This window comes from Bos taurus, chromosome 6 (assembly GCF_002263795.3).
Source record: "Bos taurus isolate L1 Dominette 01449 registration number 42190680 breed Hereford chromosome 6, ARS-UCD2.0, whole genome shotgun sequence".
Lineage (NCBI taxonomy): Eukaryota > Metazoa > Chordata > Mammalia > Artiodactyla > Bovidae > Bos > Bos taurus.
The window spans coordinates 26184357-26205619 of record NC_037333.1 but is presented as its reverse complement, the minus strand read 5'-3'; the positions used below and the strand labels follow the sequence as shown (position 1 = coordinate 26205619).

Sequence of the window (21263 nt, the reverse complement as noted above, 5' to 3'; positions counted from 1 at the left end):
CGTACATTTTTAATCTAGTAGAGTCATAGTAATAACAGTCTTTATTTTTGTTTTTCTGTCTTGGAGTTTACTGTAAATTGGTTATCAAATGCTTTTCATTAATTTATCCTCATGAAAGCAGATGCTAACGTAACATCATAAATTCAGCTTATGATAGTAGCATACCTGAAAACCCCTTCTTGATATATAATTATAATGCCAGTTATTTTAATGTATTTACTTGGCAGCTTTGTTGGGAACTTGAGCCTTTCTCCAGCCATATCTTCAATTATGAGTCCTTCCCATTCCACCTGTTCCCTGCCTTCTGCTGGCTTTCGCCTTGAGACATTATGAGTTGTGCTTTAACTTCTCCTCTCCCTATAGCATTGTAGCCCGGCTTCTTGATTTACTTTTCTTTCAAGCTTATCTGACCCTATTCCTGGTTGTGTTTTTTTTTTTCCTTTCTGACTCTGGCAATTTCATAACGAAGCTGCGTTTTTGCCATCGGGAGGTCAGGCGGAGTCTGAACATACGGCTGCAAAGACCAGAATGAGTGCCTGCACAACTGCAAGGGCACTATAATGGCTGTGGCTCCCACAGACATTATTTTAGAGAAGCAGTTGCCCTTCGTATCTGGGTCCTTCAAAATTCAAGGACTGCCAGCTGCCTGTAATTTATAAACATACTCAAACATTTTTATGGCTGCACCTAAATGTGAAGGGGGGAAGTTGGATCGATTCCTGCAAACATTTAAAAAGAGTGCATTTACAGTGTCAGTAGTGGTCTGGGTAAAGATAATGAAAAGTGTGCCTTTTTTTTTTTACAACTCCTGATCACGGCATTTTTTATTTTTTTTTTTTGCAAGCAGTCAATCAGCCATTCATTTAGACCTGCATACACCACACTCACTGACTCCCTTAAAATCATTTCAAGGGTGTTCACAGATATCAGAGAAAATGTTTAGTTCACAGATACACACTGTAATATGGAGTAGAATGCCAGTGTAGAAAGCATACATGGAATGAGACTGAAACTTTGTAATTATTTATTGGATAGTGGCAGTTTAACAATAAGCAGTATTTGACTCTCTGTTTTCATGCCAGATGAAAGAAGATAATTCCCAGCTGTTTCATTTAAATTCTAGACCTACATAAAAATCCACATGATAACAAATAAATAGAACTCTTTTTCAGTTTTTCTAAATGGTAAATCAGATTTATATGAAAAACCAGATTATATTTTCTCTGACAATAGTATTAAAAAAGATACTATCCCCAAATCTTGATTCATTGTATTACAACTATTCTTCCAATACTTTGGACTGTAATTCATGGAAATCCATTAGAGTGCAAGAGTTTTGTATTGTTTTCTTTTATTCCCCTTGCCCCTGACATCAGCTCTGATGTTAAGCCATTCTTTTAGTTATAGTTAAAATGAGACATGCATGGGTGATTTGCAGTTAACTCCTCGCCTCCACACACACAAATGCCTCAGCCTCACATCTAATCATGATTCATGCCTTATGCCAGATTCTTGCTGTCATCCCAGCACCAGCAGATGGTGGGACATGACCCCTGGGGCAGTCTGCCCCAGTGTTCTAAGGTTGTACATCTTTTGGTAGCAATGGTCAGAAAAGGAAGAATTTTAACGTGGCAAATTGAGTTTTTCTTTTGACGTCTTGCTTTAAAAAAATAAATTAATGGAAATTTGGTGTCAGATTTTCAGGTGGTACCATAAAAACTTATTTTTTAATCCCAGAAACAAAAGTGAAAAGGCACATTGTATTTTATAAATGGGCTTGCTGAAAGAAAGGACAGCTGCTGTGTTTATATTTTATCATGCAAACTCTACGTTTGTAATACTCTGAATTGCGAGAAATGAGTAACAGCATACAAAAAGACAAATTTCATTGATTTATGCTTAAGTACATTTTCTGTTGTAAAGAATGGCACCAGTGGATGCCAGATGACACACGTTGAATTGTTAGTGTAGTTGAGTTTGAATTTGCTCCTTATGCTCTATGATTAGTATGATTGGTGACTTTAGGCAAGTTTGCTTCATCTTTCTGGACCTCTGTTTCTTCACCTAATAAAAAACGTTGTTTTAAAGTATCTCCAAAATAATCCTTTTTATTACAGAATGTAAAATGTAAGAAACCAAAATGGTATTAGCTGCTTTAAAGTGTACTAGGCCTATGGTAGAAAAAGGAAATGCATGGATGGAGTTTCAACATTAACTAATCCTGATTACTTGATCTTTTGTACTGGATAGATAAACATACACATAACTACAGTATTTGCAAAGGAATGTTTTTAAGATAATAAATCCATGGAATTTTTACAATTCTCAATTTTTACAAATTTTTCCATGTAATTTTCTGTTGATTCAGCCGTTAATTCTAGCTTCTCCTGATGACATTAAGATTATTAAAGCTCTCTAACCCAGAGTCCTGGGTAGTCGTGGGTTGCACAGAACATTGCTGTTGAGCTTTTTGACCAGAACCTGTGACCAGGGCTACATTTTGCATTCAGTAAGCATGCACATACAGTTACACATGCGTGTGTAACTCAGTGTTTTACCTTACTATGCAGGAACAAAAATTTTTTCTATTCTTTTGTTGTAGATATTGTAAATTCTATTTCTCTTTTTAAGGAATTGCTGGTCCTTATTCACCAAATTGATTTCAGGGTTCTTAATGGATTGGGACACACAGTTTGAAAAACACTGAGCTGAACAATCAGCAATTACTATAAAGAAATAATTATTTTTTAGAGTTTCTCAAATTATTAAAAATGATTTCCTACTCTATTGATCACAGCAGCTGTCATTTACTTAACAAGAAATCTTTAGAGTCCTTTTATTTATATGTGTATTCAAAGGCTATAAAAGATATTGAGGAGATACACATAGAAACAACATTCAAATAGAATGTTTTGGGGAGTCTGTGAGTTTGATATAGCTTTGGACGGCCTGTCTTTTAATGTTCAGAGTTGTGTTCCTGTTTTGCTGGAAGATTGGCCTAGGGTGTCTTGCGTGGGAGTTTGCTGTTCTTGGGTGGAGCTTGGTCTCAGGGTAGGTATGGGAGGCTTTTGGGTGGGCTTTCGTCTATTAATGTTCCCCAGTGTCAGGAGTTCTGTGATGGTCCAAAGTTCTGGAGTTGAGCCTCCTGCCTCTTGTTTTGGTCCCCCTCTTATGGTAACATCAAGAGTCTTCCCTCCAAACAGCACAGAAGGCAAAACCCCTAGGTTAATGGTGAAATGACTTTCCAGAGCCAGGAACACCCAAAGAGATTCATAGTTATATAAAGAAGAGAGGAGGGAAATAGAAGTGACTGGGGGGAGAAAAGGGAGAGTCAGAAGGGAAGAGAGCCATCAAGCCAGTGATCAGATCCTTCATTTTGAAGAGGTTGGTTTACCTTTCTGGTATCTGGGTCCTCCGCCAGCGTTCAGAAGTTGTTTTGTGAAAGTTGCTCCACATACAGGTGATCTTTTGATGTATTTGCGGGGGAGAAAGTGGTTTCCCTGTCTTATTCTTCTGTCATCTTGGGATTGCCCCCTAAACAGAATGTTTTAATGAGCCTTATAACTTCCTGTTTTTAAACACTTGGCATTCCTCTTCACTGTTCAAATAGTAATTTTAAATTTTGTTTCCTCGAGCTTTTATTTCCATCATCGCTCCAGGTGTTACTATTCCAGGTGTACATCATTCCAGTTACTGTTTAATAGGTCATACTTTTTTACATGAAGTGGCTTTGTTTCATGCAAAGGCTCTTCATTTGTGGTTTAACAAAGATGGAAAACAAAGAAAAGAAATAGGCCTCTTGAATTTCTATATAACCATATAGAATTCGGAATGAAAGTGAAAGTCACTCAGTCGTGTCCGACTCTTTGCAACTCCACGGACTGTATACTCCATGGAATTCTCCAGGCCGGAATACTAGAGTGGGTAGCCTTTCCCTTCTCCAGGGGATCTTCCTAACCCAGGGATTGAACCCAGCTCCTGCATTGCAGGTGGATTCTTTACCAGCTGAGCCACCAGGGAAGCCCAGAATTCTGAATACCATGGCCTTATTGCTGCCTAAACTATTTCCGTTTTTCATTAGTGGTATTTTGAATAAGTTATGTGAGAAACACGGTAATCATATGGAACTGAATAGTCTCTTCTGTCACTCCATGTAAAATGATATGAGGTGAGTTTTTCGCACATGTAGTTAATTGCCACTTTTAATTGCTGTAGCATTATTGGAAGTCATAGAATTTATATGTATATAATAATACATTATTAGGAAACTCAAAGGAAGTAGAAAATAAAGCATCCCTACTCTGAATAGACAGGATTGGAAATAACATTGAAAAGTAAGTCTGGGATGCAAATGGTATATTCAGAAAGGATTCTTTTGTAATCTGACTGTAGGTTTACAAAAGATTGTATTGAAAAGTGTTTCGCATAGGGAAAAACCTGAAGATAAAAGCAGCTTTTGGAACTGAAGATAATTTTATATAAATACACACATTTTAATATAAATAATTTCTACTATAGATGGTGAAAATTCTTTAAGAATTTACTGTAGATGTATTTGTCAGTGTTAGTGTTGAAGAGGTTCACTGAAGCTCTTTGTATGTATCTCTTTCAGATATGGAAACAAGTGAAAAAATCCAAGGAAGTGGAATACTTCAAGTGTTTGCAAGTCTGTTGATTCCACAGTCCTCCTGCACAGCCAAAGTAGCTAACGTCATAGCAGAAATAGCCAAAAATGGTGAGGTTTTCCTCAAGAACTTTTCTGCTGGGAACATCTTCAGTTTTACACCCTACCTGTCAGTATGTTTTATTAATTTATGTTTCCATTTTGTAGATTAGACCTTTTTTTTAAAAAAAATTTTCTCTATTTTTCTTTCCATTAACTTTTTTTCATGTAATTGTTTAAAATGGCTGTAGTCATTCTGTTCATACATTTCCCATTTGCTGTTCCGTTCTGTCAGAGTAGAGTTAAAGAATAGCACTACTCATCCCTGCTGTACCTGAATCGTTTATTACTTTGGTTATGGGATTCTTGAATTGTCACTGAGTCATTCATCTTCATTGTCACAGGAGACCTTACCTTTTTCAGCGTATATGTTGTTTTATGTTATATCCAGATAAACTCACTTTTTCTTGTCTGACCTACTGACATGGCACTGGACTGCAGTAGTGCAGTCGGAATACATACTATGTTTTCTGAGTTCACCTTCATGAGAAGCATTTATTTCTTAAGTGTCCATGTAAATATACTCTGGAGAAACAACCTCAAAGCATGGATTATATAATAGCCATCCCATTATATATGGTTTATATCCAAGGGGGAAGGGATGCTTTGGACGATATTTCAGGGATATTTTGTAGCAGAAATATTTGTATCTGATTTTAGTTCAGTCAATTTAAGAAAAACACTAACTTAAAAAAAATTTGTTTTTTCACTTTTAAACTTTAGAATTACTTTACTGGTTTCTGCTATACATCAGCATGAATCAGCCACAGGTATACATACATCCCTTCCCTCTGAATCCTTCCTTCCATTTCTCACACTCCTAGGTGGTCAGAAAGCACTGGGTTGAGCTCCCTGTCTGCAGGCTTAGTCACTCAGTCATGTCTAGCATCTTGTGGGCTGCCGCTGCCCCACGGCACATTCCCACTTGCTGTCTGTCTTGCTTATGGGAATGTGTGTGCTTCCTGCTACTCTCTCAGTCCACCCCACCCTCTCCTGCTCCCACTGTGTCCATCGGCGTCTCCACTGCTGCCCTAGGTTCATCGGTACCATCCTTCTAGATTCCATACACATGCATTAATAGACAATATTTGTCTTTCTGTTTCTGACTGACTTCACTGTACAATAGGCTCCAGGTTCATCTACCTCATTAGAACTGACTCAAATGCATTCTTTTTTTATAGCTAAGTAATATTCCATTGTATGTATGTACCACAATTTCTGTATCCATTTATCTGTCAGTGGACATCTAGGTTGCTTCCATGTCCTAGTTATTGTAAAAAGTGCTGCAGCAAATATTAAGGTACCTGCATCTCTTTCAGTTATGGTTTTCTCAGGGTATATTCCCAGTAGTGGGATTGTTGAGTCATATGGTAATTTTATTCCTAGTTTTTTAAGGAATCTGCACACTGTTCTCCATAGTGGCTGTGTCAGTTTACATCCCCACCAGTGCAAGAGGGTTTCCTTTTCTCCACATCCTCTTCAGCATTTATTGTTTATAGATTTTTTAAATGATGGCTGTTCTAACCAGTGTGAGGTGATACATCATTGTAGTTTTGATTGGCATTTTCCTAATAGCGAGGGATGTTGAGTATCTTTTCATGTTTGTCCTTCTGTGTGTCTTCTTTGGAGAAATGTCTGTCTAGGTCTTCTACCCATTTTTGATTGGGTCGTTTGCCTTTCTGGTTTTGAGGTGCATGAGCCACTTGTGTATTTTGGAGATTAATCTTTTGTCAGTTGTTTCCTTTGCAGTTATTTTCTCCCATTCTGAGGGTTGTCTTTTAATCTTGTTTACTGTTTCCTTTGCTGTGCAAAATGTTTTAAGTTTAATTAAGTCCCATTTGTTTACTTTCGTTTTTATTTCCATTACTCTATGAGATGAGATATTGCTTATGTTTTCCTCTAAGAGTTTTGTAGTTTCTGGCCTTACATTTAAATCTTTAATCTATTTTGAGTTTATTTTTGTGTACGGTTTTATAAAGTGTTCTAGTTTTATTCTTTTACAGGTAGCTGTCCAGTTTTCCCAGCACCCCTTATTGAAGAGGTTGTCTTTTCTCTATTGTATATTCTTGCCTCCTTTGTGAAAAAATAAGGTGCCCATAGGTGTATGGGTTTATCTCTGGGCTTTCTGTCTTGTTCCATTGGTCTATATTTCTGTTTTTGTGCCACTCCTGTTCTGTCTTAATGACTGTAGTTTTGCAGTATAGTCTGAAGCTAGGAAGGTTGATTCCTCCAGTTCCATTCTTTTTTCTCAAGACTGCTTTGGCTATTCAGGGCCTTTTGTGTTTCCATGCAAATTGTGAAATTTTTTGTTCTAGTTCTGTGAAAAATACCATTGGTAGTTTGATAGGGATTGCACTGAATCTGTAGATTCCTTTGGGTTGTGTAGGCATTTTGACAATATTGATTCTTCCAAAAACACGGTGTATTTTCCATCTGTTTGTGTCATCTTTGATTTCTTTCATCAGTGTCTTACACTTTTCTGCATACACGTCTTTTGTCTTTAGGTAGGTTTTTCCCTAGGTGTCTTATTCTTTTTGTTGCAGTGGTGAATAGGACGAGTTTCTTAACTTCTCTTTCTGATTATTCATTGTTAGAAACACTGACTTCTTAAAGCAGTTTTTAAACATAAAGGAAGGCCATGCTAAATGCAATAGCATTAGTATGCCTCTATTTCTCAAAGTTTGATATTATTTTTAGTCTTTTTATTTTAGTAAGTTGCATATATTATACTTTAAAAAGAAGAAACTTTAGAATTCTGGTCTCAGTTTTACACAGTTTTATATGTTGTGTAATCACTATGCAGGTGGCATTGTAAAGTACCAGTATATGTTATTTCTGGTCCAGTAAAACGGCTTGTTCATGAGTGTTACCAAAAAGAATTGTCATGAAATTTTTAAATTTGTTTTGTTGTTGTTTAGTCGCTGTGTCGTACTCTTTGCAACCCCACGGACTTCAGCATGCTAGGCTTCCCTGTCCTTCACTGTCTCCCAGAGTTTGCTCAAACCCATGTCCATTGAGTCGGTGATGCCATCCAGCCATCTCATCCTCTGTCGCCCCCATCTCCTCCTGCCCTCAATCTTTCCCAGCATCAGGGTCTTTTCCAGTGAGTCAGCTCTTCACATCTGGTGGCCAGAATATTAGAACTTCAGCTTTAGCATCAGTCCTTCCAGTGAATATTCAGGACTGATTTCCTTTAGAGGATTAACTGGTTTCTTCTCCTTACTGTCCAAGAGACTCTGAAGAGTCTTCTCCAGCACCACAGTTTGAAAGCATTAAAACTTCAACCCTCAGCCTTCTTTATGGTTCAGCTCTCATGTCTGTCCATGTTTGTTTGCAGGTTTCATTTGTTTAGAGGTGCTCAAAATATATTTTAAATTTCAGTGAGGTTCTATATTGGTAAATCATTATTTTGGTTGTTAATGAAAACTGATCATCTGTTGTTTGCATGTACGTCTAAGCTACTATGGTTATAATCACTATGCTCTGCCTTGGATTTGAGCTGGTCATAAATGTTAAGAGATTCCTAGTGGGTCTAGGAGTACTTCGTGTACTTCAAGCAGATTTGAACTGCTCTGAATAGATAATTACCTTGGGACAACAAAGAACTCTTGAGGCAGATCTGGTTTGAGAATGAAACCCCTCCAGACATTGTTAACCTAGACCAGCCACTATCTAAATTCTTAGGTGCAAGGTAGCTTGATTTTTATATCAAATAGTTTATTTTTAACTTCATTAGAAACACAGTATAATTTCCAGAAATCAGTTTTTATCTTTAAGCTTTTTTTCTTAAGAATGAGCACACACACATAACATAGATTGAGAAATTTTGAACAGCTGATTTTGAAATGGATTGCCATTCCTCTATGATCTCACTTAGTAATATCAGTCCTCATAATAGTTTGTCAGTTTCATGATAACTAGAGCTTGCTTCTAGTAACACTTTAGTAGATGACAGCTCTGTTTTAGAGACATAATTAGTAGCATTTATACTTTTAATTAGAGGCTTGTTAAGGGCCTGTCACTAATCCCTGCTGGTTAAAATAAATGGGACCCAATTTAAATGGTTGTTTATTGCTTAACCACCACATTGTTGTTGTGGTTTTTTAAGTGACTGGCTGAGAAAGTAGATTAGAGTCTTATTTTTAAAATAAATATCTTCAGAAATGCAACATGACCCAACAGAGATATTAACTAGGCTTACATTTCTTCCTGTTAGAAACTTGACAATGAAAGAAAATTGTGTGAACTGGAGAAAAAAAGAAATTAGAAGTTGATAGATTCATCATTACTCTGCTATGCATGTTACATAACAACAGAAGAGAAATATTAGCATATAGTTGTTAGATTTGATTAATTATAAAATACAATTTTGTTTAAATTTTTATTTCCAAAAATGTCCTCTAAAAATTGACGTAACTGACTGTGTGCTGATGTTCATACACCAGAGGATTATTAAGAAGTTCCAGGTACAAGTTTAATGTGGGAGCATAGCTATGACCATAAGTTACAGGAAGAAATTTGATACTTTTTATAGTAAGTATTCCTCTAGATAACAGATTTAAGATGAATTTGGGGCAAAGAAAAAATAAGCAGAAGAGAAAGTGTCCGTGAATATTTCTTCCTTTTTAGAATTGTACTCTTAAAGTATCTATTAATAATAATAACAACAATATATTTCTGAAACTAGGTGCTATTTTGGGTCTACAGTGCTAATAAGTGAAGTTGTAAAAGCAAGTAAAAACTTTAGTTCTTATTCTCCTCCTCCTCTTTCTCCTTTTATAACATGCAGTTAAGAAAATAGTGATAAATTAGGATAATGAAAGTTAATGAAAAATTGTTTTGGTTTATGGTCGAGGCTATCAGCAAGAGAAATATGATCCCATTCATTTTTGTATACTTATTTCATGAAATATTTAGAAGGGTTATAATAGTACTTTTGGACAGCGGTGTACTCTTCAAATAGCAAGCCATTGTAAACATTTTAATAAGTGTTAATAATACGTAAATAATTAAGGAAAGTTATTTATGTAATTGTGAATGTTTATTTTTTTAATTAACCATATCTCTTATTTTCAGAATTTATGCGAATTCCATGTGTGGATGCTGGATTGATTTCACCACTGGTGCAGCTGCTAAATAGCAAAGACCAGGAAGTGCTGCTTCAAACGGGCAGGGCTCTAGGAAACATATGTTATGATAGCCGTAAGTGTTGACATAACAGTGGTACACTTACAAACTTTTGTTTAAGAGTCATGACTTTGGTAATAATTCTGCGTTGAGTGTTAGCACTCTCTCTTCTAGCCGAAGACATTAACGTGGGGGCAGTATGACTTAGTTCTGCTTATGAAACTGAATTGATGGAAATTTGGGCCATAGTATTCTAAACTAAGACTTATCCGACATGAATTCTTTTTTTGTGTGTGTGATTTCACAAATGATATTTTCAGAAGAAAGTAAGTAAATTTCTAAGTTTTGGAGCTTTTAATTTTAGGGAAAAAATATCTTTTCAGTTAGGCTTTATGAACTACCATCTCTGGATGAGAATGCTTCTGAACACATTTTTTAGTTTCTAAGTCTATCCAAATACATTTTAATTCCTTGCAATTCAGTAAAGCCATTCATAAAAACCATTATCTTTCAAGAGCTAGATTGGTTTATTGCATCTTGCATTGACTCCATTCCTATTTGTCATAATGTCATTGTCATCCTCACCACTTTATACAATATTACTATTCCTACTAGGCAAAGAGAAAGCAAGAACTTGGGTATGAGTATAGATATTGCAAAATTTTTACATTTTCTACCTTTTCTTCCCATATATATGCAAATGAAATACAGAAGAAAAATCTTGAGTATAGTCAATTTAATTAGATTTATCCTGATTTTCCTTTGATTTCTATTTTCTGAAACAAAAACACATTTTTAAACACTCACTTTTAGCATCTCCTAAAAATTTATTTAATTCAATAAAGTCACAAACATACTTATTTATGATAAAAGAAAGATACAAAAAAAAGATTGAAACCATAGGTTTCAGTTGTAACTTCTCTGTAGCAGTAGAGATAAGGCTAGTCTCATTTATTCTTTCCTTACTTTTTCTGAAATATCATGAGGACATAGATATCTTTTATTATGAATTTTAATTGGAGAATTTGAGTCCCCAATATTGCTTACAGATTGACCTTACTTTGCCTTCATTCCAGTTCTTACTTATCCTAGGGTATTAGCTTTGTTTACAGAATCTATGTTTATGACTTTATGCTTTCACATTTAGAGTTTTTATTAAACACCTTAGTTTATAATACTACCTTTCAACAACGAATGTGTATTTTATATGATTAATTTTAACAATATGCATTTAATAGACCACTGCAGAATAATAGGTAAAGATTGGTTGCAGCTATTTGGAGCACAATCATTACTCTTTTTATTCTTCTGTGTTTGTTACTAGATTTTAAGGCTATCAAGTATTCTTTAATCTTTGTTCAGTTTAGATAGTCTTGAATTATGCATTGCTTGAACATCATAGGAATTAATCTGTTTTGAGTACGCTTGTTCTAGAGTTTCACTTAACATTGGCACAATGGAAGAAATACCCATAGTGATCTATTGTCTCATCTTGCTATGATTTTTATGGGCACAGAGTAATTTTACTTTCTGTGTACTCCAAAGAACCTTGAAGTTAGGGTAATAAATGTCTAGTTAATAAGATTATCATTTTTGATGAAACTGAAGTCCATTATAATTAATTCCGTTTGTCATATCCGTTTACTCTATTCTTACGAGGTATACTGTCTATAAAGTCTGTGGCTATACTTTAGGCTATAAAGTTAATTTTTTTGTTTCATTTATTTGTGAATATAACCACTTTATTTGCATTTAATTCAATGAAAATTATAGCTGAATAGAAAATTAAGCATAGTGAATACAGACTAATTTTTATAGTTTTAGATCTTCTTTAAGGAAAATGAAGTTAGTAGTCTTAAAATGAATAAATACAAAAATTTATTTCTTCACAGTTTATCACTGTAAATCATGTGGTAAAATGTGTTCACTGTGCTATGCTGTCTTAAGCATATAACTTCCATAATACTATATGCTTTCTTATCCTTTTATTTGAAATTAAATCTCTGTAAACTTATCAGTGGTTCTCCAGAATAGTTGTAGGAAGAGTAGGCCCCTTTAATTATAAGAATGATAACAAAGTCTAGAAATGTGATGCTATGTGGTTGATTTTTTAATTTAATTAAAATCCAATGACATTTTATGACAATTGGGAGTTTGAAAGAACTAAGAAATTAGATTTATCTTTTTAAAGAGTATTGAATAACTTCTATTTTAATGAATTAATTAACCTTCTTCCTTCTTAATAGTGTAATACTTCATTCCTAAAAGGAGAATAGACAACTATAAATGACAGCCTTGTATAGTAAAGGAATGTTCTTCTTACAAATAACATGTGATTTAAATTTTACATGTGTATTCTATCAAACTTAGCCACAGGACTGGTCAGTTTATTCTTGTTTTACAAGTGTATTCCAAATGAATAATCTTTTAATGTGGGTTTATTTAGAATTTTATTGGGCCTACAATACATATTAAACTCAATGTATGAATAAAGTAACATAGAAAATTCAGTATTAGAGATAAAAGCTTAAGCAATGTGTGCATATTTATAGATTTTTATTTGATAGTTAAAACATAAGGCATTTGCTAGCATATTTCAGTTAAAAGTTTTTTCTTTTTTAAAGAAGAGCTATAACTGTAAAAAGAATTACACTTACCACAAAATTCATGGCCATCTTTTGAAAAAAGTAGGTCAGATTTCAGTTTTACCAGTTTTGACAGTGCCCATTTTAGGAGCTCTTCCTAATGGAAGGAAACTGTCTTATATAATGCTAACATCAGGTAATAGACTGATATAACTGCTAAATGGGACAGAGTGAGGCTTTGTTGCTGATGAACTTTTTGAATCCCAGTCTCTATCTTGAATCCCAGTCTCTCTCTTGGATGTAGAGATAAAAGAGTCACTGAGTGGGAACATTTTTCATTTAAAATGCTTAGTCTTTTTCTTGTGCTTCTAGAGAACTGCCAAAGCATTTATGGATTTCTCTTTCCAAGTATACAAACAGACTTCTGATATAAGCAACATTTTAAAAAATTCTTTTACCTGTAACTTTGCCAAAAGTACTCTTTTTATAAGAAGTTTAACACCTTTTAGATCAAAGAAGAGAAAAAAATTATATTTTAATTTGGAAAGAAGTCAGCAAAGCTTTGATGGGATATGCTAGGGGGTGTGATTTTAAATAAAGAAAAGTAATCTTGAATCTCAGAAATTCATACCTTTGGCTTATTTAATTACACATTTCTCTCAAAAGTGTTATGGAAAAAAATGAACTCTTTCTTTCTTCTTAACTGGCCATCTTTGTAGTATTTCCTTCTTATAATGATTAGTTTTGTGTATATATCTTTGTATGTTTAAAATTGCTCATATACCTAAATGGCCTTACAGTATTAAAGAGCTTCATGTTGAATTCCCACTCAGTGTTTATAATTTGCAGAGATAAATTAGAGACTAGAGTCTCAACTTTCTGTTTGTAGATTTTACTGCTTGAGGTCAGTAAATAATTGATATTGAAAATACTGGTTAAAAAAGTTATTTAGTAGAGGCTAAAATAATATGATTGCATGAAATTAAATATTTGCACCTTTTGTATACCAGAGAAAGAATTATATGCAATTCAAATTATGCGTGCGTGCATGCGTACTCAGTCATGTCCGGCTCTTTGCAACCCTATGGACTGTAGCCCACCCGGTTCCTCTGTCCATGGGATTTTCCAGGCACTAATGCTGGAGTGTGTTGCCATTTCCCAGAGGGTCTTCTCAACCCAGGGACCGAACCTGCATCTCCTATATGTCTTGCATATAATATATATTAAAATTAAGTAAATATACCTCTTTATAGAAATAAAATTAATGCTTGTGATTATATAATTAGTCCTATTATTAGAAATGTGCACACTTAAGAAGCTTGTATTATATGCTATCTTATTTGATGTAAAGAAACTTAAATTCTTGCTCACTGAACATGTACCAAACTGAGGTAGTAATCTGGAGAAGGAAATGGCAACCCACGGGGAAATCCCATGAGCAGAGGAGGCTGGCAGGAGTCCGTGGGGTCGCAAAGAGTTAGACACGACTGAAGCGACTTAGCTGCAGCAGCAGAAGTGGTAATCAGGCTTGCTGAAGCTAGTATTTATGAAGTGAACTAAATATTGTTTATTTCAATGACTTCAAGAAGTATAAAAAGGAAAGGGTGCCCAAGTATTCAATACATGTGTGGACCTATTTGTATGTTAGTGATTCTAACTGTGCTATACTATTTCTGTATAAGGAATAAAGAAAAAATCTGTTATTCTAACTGAAAATGCTGAAAAATAGCAGTAACTCTGTAATATTTTATAATGTAAATTGGTTAGATAAGAATAATACAAACATGCTTTGAAATGTCTAAATAGTTAGGGTATATTTACAGCAGTTATATTCAACATGGAACTACTAATATTTATGTCTTGCATTTAAAATAAATTTTTATTTCACTGATATAAATTAGGTTAAATATTTGATTATTTTATTAAAGTGTTTGCAGGTCTATATGTTTGTCCTACTTTTTTTTTTTTGGTATTCAGTTTTAGAGTAGAATTATCAAACAAGTTTTAAAATAAGACTTTTCAGCTTTTATCAATTATGTTATATTTTTAATGAATTTATTATCAAAGTGCATCATGTATTTAAGAAGAAATAACTGTAGGCAGCTGTTAGTTTTAAGAGACAGTGGTTATGGCTATTATCACATGAAAATCCTCCATTGTAAAGATGTCCTAAATATATAGTAGTTAGAAATAGATAATGTTTTGTTATACTGTCATAAGCTCTATAAAAGGTCCATGCCATTAAAGAGTTTTAAATATGGTGGAGAAAATAAACTGCATAAAGGAATAAACTTGTGGACAGTTACAGAGTACACGCTAAATATGTGGTTTTTTATCAGAATGAAGATCAATGGATGAATGGAGTAGTGATTGGAGGCTTTTTTTAGAAATTAAGCAAATAGTGCATTGTTTATAAAATATAGTTTATTTTTAAGTTAATAAGATTATAAAAAAGTAAAATTTTAATATGCTCTCTGGAAGGGAAATATTACAGATTGATAAGATTTCCAGATGTACCATTTACTAAGTTGTCATTTGATCTTTCTGAATTTTAGTTTCCTCATTGGAAAAGTGGGCTGTTGAATGGATTAAATGAGGTTTATATAATAGATGTACAATATAAATTATGAACTGCTGTGCAAAGGGAATATGTAGCATTTGCATATAGTCATTTGTCTTGTTCAGTTTGGGCTGCTATAACAAAATACCATTGACTGAGTGGCTTAAACAACCAGTGTTTATTTCTCAGTTTTGGAGGCTGGGAAATCTACATAGGATCAAGGCAGCAGTAGATTCAGTATCTGGTGAGGACACTCCTGGTTTTCCCATGGCCTTTTTTCCCCTGTATCTTCACAGAGAAAGGAGAGAGAGAGAAAGCAAGCTCTCCTGTCTCTTCATGCAGGCCTTACCTTGAATGACCTAATTACCTCCTAATATCATTTCAGGGGTTGGAATATCAGTTATATGAATTTTAGGGGGACTCAAACATTCATTCAATAACATTATTTCTAAAAAATATGCTGTGACATATGTACACTAATGTACATAGGATATTTAAAATAAAGATAAAAAGAACAGAAGCTGCATAAAGACAGGCAAAGATAAATCTAGTAAGAATCAGGGATAATATGCTTACTATAAGGAACACTAGTTCCATTTGAGCTTCTCATTTGCCAAAGGGAAAAACTTGATATACTATATAATTTTTTAGCTGTGCTAAAGAGAAATTTTGTAGGTCTTCAAACAGAAAACTGTTGAGACAAATGCAAGAAGAGATTTATCATCAGGATATCATTAGCTCCCTAGATGATTCTGTACACATTCCTCTTAAAATATGCAGACAGCACCTTCAATAACAGTTCTACAAAAGTTGCTTAAATAGTTTTCATGTGATTATTTCTTGGACCAAATCTTTAATAGAATCTAATAAATAATATGGAGTACTTTAGCAAAAGTAGTTCTGTTTAGACAGTATAGCCCAAATGTGTTGTTTTTTGGTAGCTGAACTTGATTCAAGTATACAACTTAAAATTTTCAAGAAGTTTTGACTTAAATATATTTCCTAGCTTATTTTAAACCAGAATACATTTCTACTTTGGATTCACTATACCTATTCAGTTTCTTTGTTTGTGTAATGTATCAAAGTTCTATTTTCTGAGACCAAAAAATAACTTAATCTGTGATTTTTAAGCCTGTTATCGATTTGATAAAATTTGATTTAAGTGATAGTTACTACTTAAGAATGCCTCATTAATGGCATGGTTTAAACCATTAATTAATGGTTTCATGAATGTGATAAAATTGCTTTAAACCATATGTGCCTACACACAGCACAAATGCATATAAAAACTGATGAAATCTAAATAAGGTCTGTAGATTGTCAGTTTCCTGGTTGGTATATTGTATTAGAGTTGTATAAATGTTACCAAAGACAAGCTGGATGGAGGGTACATGGGACACGTCTACTAATTTTTTTTTGGTAGCTTTCTATGAGTCTCTATTTCAAAATTAAAACTTTAAAAACACCACATTTCTGAGAGACACACATAATCTCTTCTTTGGGAAATGACCTTGTTTCTTTCAGCCCTACTTGAGGGAATGGGAAGAAAAAATGTACATAATTATGAACTTAAATACATATACACAGACATGTAAAAGTTTACAGTATGATCTGCAACAATAATTGTGTTTTTACTAGTTTTGTGTAGTTAAAGTAGAGGGAAAAATTGCCTCTAATTTTTCTCCCTCCAAATTTGACTTTCAGGAAAAAAATAAAAAATTGACAGCCCCAGAATAAAATTTAGGGAGAGACAATTCATACTTTTGGAACCTTGATCAGAGCAGATAATCTAGAGGTTCTTCTTTCTATGCATCTTCTAGGGATAAGTTAGATATTAGCATTCCTAAGTCTCAGGAGAATTTCTGTGTTGGACCAGAAGCCTCGGGTGAGATCTCTGGTCAGGATCAGCCTGTAAGTAATATATAATTTACCTTTGTTCTGGAAAAGCCAATGCAAATAATGTGAGAGGGAAAATAGTTTTGCTGATACTCATTTCTGTTTAATTGTTCAAGTGTGTCTCCTATGTTTAAAGAAGTTCTAGTGCATTCAAGGTAATGAATCATGTATATCAGTAAGTAAAAACAGGATCCAGTGATGGTGCTATAAGAGGATACACAATAGAGGTCTAGGAGGGAACTTATTTGTATTGGGGCTCTTCCAGTGGTGTTAGTAGAGGAGGAAGCAGTTAATCTGCATGGTATTTGGACATGTGGAGAAAGGATTCAGATTTTTCAGGAGCACAGAAAAGCATTTGAAAAGGTAGATAATAGAGTAGAGAGATATATCTGGAACCCATGTACAGTGGGGAGCCATGGAAGTATTTGAACAAAAAAGTTGTGTTCAAATTGATCGCATAGAAAGTTAATTTGAAAAAGATGTATCTTATATGGGCAGTTGCTCTTAACAGAAAGGGTGCATCTGAAACACTTAGGGAACTTTTTCAAAATATGTCTTCTTGGCCACACCCTAGAATCAGTAAATCAGAATCTTTGAGACTATAATCTAACCTATCATTGATATTCCTGCAAATATTCCTTAGATGATTCTCATGCACATTTGTACTTAAAAACCACTGAACAGTAGACTAGATGAAAAATAACCAGTTGGAAGGTTATTGTTCTTTTCAAGCTTAAAGAGTAAATGAAAGAATAGAAAGAGAAGGATGCATGTGTGTATGTATAAGAACCCAAGAAAGTATCAGGTAAGAAGGAGTCCATGAGTCCCAAATTCAGATCTGAATAACACCAACAGAAGCAGATCTCAACCAGGTGGATATGTTTCGAGATGGGTTGAATTTGAAGTGGTGTTATCATCTTCAGGTGACAGAGCTTTGAAATTCACTCACGTAAAAGTGATGGTTGACCAATGGGAATAGCAGAAATGTTTAAAGGTGAGCATGAGGCAAACAGCTCAAATTAGAGTGTAGAAGAAATGAAGGAGCTTGTGAGGAAACGCTAAAAGATTTGAGGAAAACAAATTTCATGTCATGGGTTCCCAGGAGTCGAGTAGTAAGCTCTGTCAAGCACTGCCAAGGAAAAAAAATGTAGCTGAATTTTGATGATTTAATTAACAGACATTCATGTTTTTAAAAACATCTCTAAGTTGAATCTTCCAGAGAAAGAAATAGAATTTCAAGGGCTATGGTGAGCAATGAGGAAATGAAACAAAGATATTAAGTTCCTAGAAATTGAGAAAAGAAAAGACAGTAATGCTCTGTGGGAAGGGCAGCCTTGTGAGAGTAATTAAAGCAGTGGAAACAGGAACTTATTTGTTGGGCTAGGACCCAATGCACAAGGACAGAGTAAATTTCCTAGAGTGGATGATTGTTGGAAAAACATCATAGATAAAGAAGAAATGAAATCTTTGGTGTTAGAATGGGAAAGGACTTTCTGCCTTAGAGAAAAAGGACCAGATAGGTGAAACTATTTTTTAAAAAAAAATGTTTACAGTAGTACAGAGGGCAGTCGAAATGTCTTTCTGGCATGGCCTTCATCTTCCCAGTAAAGTTAGAAGTCAAAGCTAATTATTAAATAAAAGTTACTGGCAAAGTGATGGTAAGAAACTTTGGTGTGGGGGAAGAGTTGAGAATTGGAACTGTGAGGAATATTTTAAATAGTCATAAGGATATGATTTTTAACTAAGCAAATGGTAGTGAAGGTTTACTTAGAGATCTTGATTTTGCATCCATTTATTGATGTGTGTTTTGCACTTAAAATGTGTGTAGGCTATGGAGCTGTCTTATACTGGAATGTGTGAACAGGAAAGAGCCACTAAAAATAGCTTGCAATTGGCATTTTCAGTTCCATAGAAGGATTCTGTGGAACTCCTATGAAATCCTGTGGAATCCAGTTTGTATTGGAAAGGGAAGAGAAGTCAGATGGCAGAGAGATCAAGAAAGCATTATAGTAGGCCAGATGTGATGTGGTAAATACAGGAGCAGAAAGAATGAAATTAAATTACAAAGTACAGTTGGATTATCATTAATTTGGTTCTTATAAAGTATCCACCAGGTGTAAGCAGTGTTAAATATTATTTAATAACCTTTCAGTTTATGGACTTCCCTGGTGTCTCAGTGGTAAAGAATCCACCTGCAGTGCAGGAGCTGCAGGGGACACGGGTTTGATCGCTGGATCAGGAAGATCCCCTGGAAGAGGTCATGGCAACCCACTCCAGTATTCTTCTCAGGAAAATCCCATGGACAGAGGAGTCTGGTGGGCTGCAGTTCATAGGGTTGCAAAAGAGGACACGACTGAAGAACCTAACACAGAGTTTATACTTTGAGGAACTATGATTTTTACATTTTTGTGCTTGGTATTACGTCCAAATACATTTTGTTTATTAAAATGGTATTTAAAAATCTAAGAGTCTATGAATTTTTACCATAATCAAACTTACAGGGCAAAGAACATGTTAAATACGCTGCTTTTTTCCAATGCTTGATTGGTTTCCAAGTACTATGTTATAAAAAAGTAAATGCCTTGTTGAAGAGATAAGAGTAGTAGTTTTCAGGTAGTTGGCATCAGTTTTATAGATAGGCAGGTAAGTGGAGGCAACATAGAGGGAGTCTTGCATGTGGCAAAGTATTAAATGATTTTTTTTTTTAGCTCAATAGGAAGTCATTTGTGGTTGCCAAATTTTTTAAAAAAGCATTTTTTTTTTGTCCCTTGGATACCAGATTCTCTCCTTGCCTCTAAGTCAAAACCTAAATGGCCTTTGAAATTTGACTTTCCTGATTAGCAAGTCTTTAAAAGGGTAGGAAAATTCTAAATATGATGCAAAAGGAAGATTTTTGGTTTTTCTTGTTGTTGCTGTTTAGATCTGTTTTTTCCCCTTACCTTTACTACTCTGAGTTCACTTGTTAAAGGTGAAGTCTATGTATAGACACATTAAACATAAAATCTCTAGTCTACTTTTACCACCATGTCAATATGTATTATCCTCTGCTCTTAATTGTATTCTGTTTTAATCTTTCTATTTTTCTTCTTTGTAACCAAGCTAAAGTACTGAAAACTTTCTCTGTTTTTAATCAAACTTATCTTTGCTGCAAGTTGGGAGTATTTCCCTTGATTGGGAAGCAATAATAAAAGATAAGTACTTTTTAAAGGTGAACAGTTCATATTCTTCTTGATGAGTGGAATAATGTACCTTTTGAGAAAATGTGCTGTTACCAATTCACATTAAATTCTAAATTTTAACTACATTTACATATGCACACACGTACACAGAGTTGTATGTATATATAGTCTAGTGTAGTTTTTTAACTATGAAATAACTTGATACAAAAGCCTCTCATTTAAAATAGTTGGAATAAAATTTAATTTTGATCTTGAGCAGTTAAACTAAAAAATTGGAATAATATATTATTTACCTTGTTACCTGAATGCTGTTCAGAAGAGACTTAAGGTAAATTTATTAAATGATTGAGTTTAATTAATAATTTATAATATATAGATATTCAGTCTTTTGCTGATAAATGTAGAAATATAAAGCTATAGTAAATAGAGTACTTCATTGATTTCTTTAGCAAATACAGTGTGATTTGCAGATGCTCTACTATTATCTAAAGGCTTTTTTAAAAAATTAGAGTTGTCAAGAATTTTGACTGACATGAAAAATCTATTGCTCTGTAGAAATTAATACTGATAACAGTGGGCACACCAAAGCTGTCCATCAGATGTCTCACTGTGACCTAATTTTAAGCTGCGTCTGTGGAATTAGTGTTTTCCTTTCCTGATCATATGCTATAAATGTAAATATATAAATCTATTTGAAATTATCCTACGTTAAATAAAGGCAGTGTTTAAATCTGAATATAGTACTCTGCCACAGAATTGCAAGCTTTATATTTCCTTTTGATATATGGGTATTTATTGGTCATGATGTTTTTTCCTTCATGACTTACTTTTTAATTTCACTGACATAATATTTATAGTTTTTGCTTTTATATCTAATCTTTCATGCATTTTACCTGCACCTGGAGGGTGAATAATTGTTTTTTTGGGATTTCAGCAAAGATGTTGATGAATTTAAAGTTTTCATTAGAATGCTTAAAATATGTTTGACTATGTCTAAGGTACATAATAGAAATTGGGGAAAATGTAAGCATCAGAAGTTAATTTTCTTCCTTGGTAGATTTCATAAGTGTCTTTTGACTTGATCTTGAAAAACAATGTAAGGGTGTCTATTTACCAGTATTCTGCTCCAGGAAAATAAAATATCACTAGGCGTTGGAGAAGACTCTTGAGAGTCCCTTGGACTGCAAGGAGAT

General features: G+C 34.1%; 1 protein-coding gene across 7 annotated transcripts in view; it reads left to right on the top strand.

The window, feature by feature from the left end:
• Positions 1-21263, top strand: part of RAP1GDS1 (Rap1 GTPase-GDP dissociation stimulator 1) — a 150686-nt gene that overhangs the window by 69984 nt on the left and 59439 nt on the right. For all 7 annotated transcript variants that reach the window (XM_024993023.2, XM_024993026.2, XM_024993025.2 and 4 more), the window contains 2 exon segments: positions 4613-4735; positions 9800-9925. In XM_024993023.2, coding sequence (XP_024848791.1) covers positions 4613-4735; positions 9800-9925 — 249 coding nt within the window.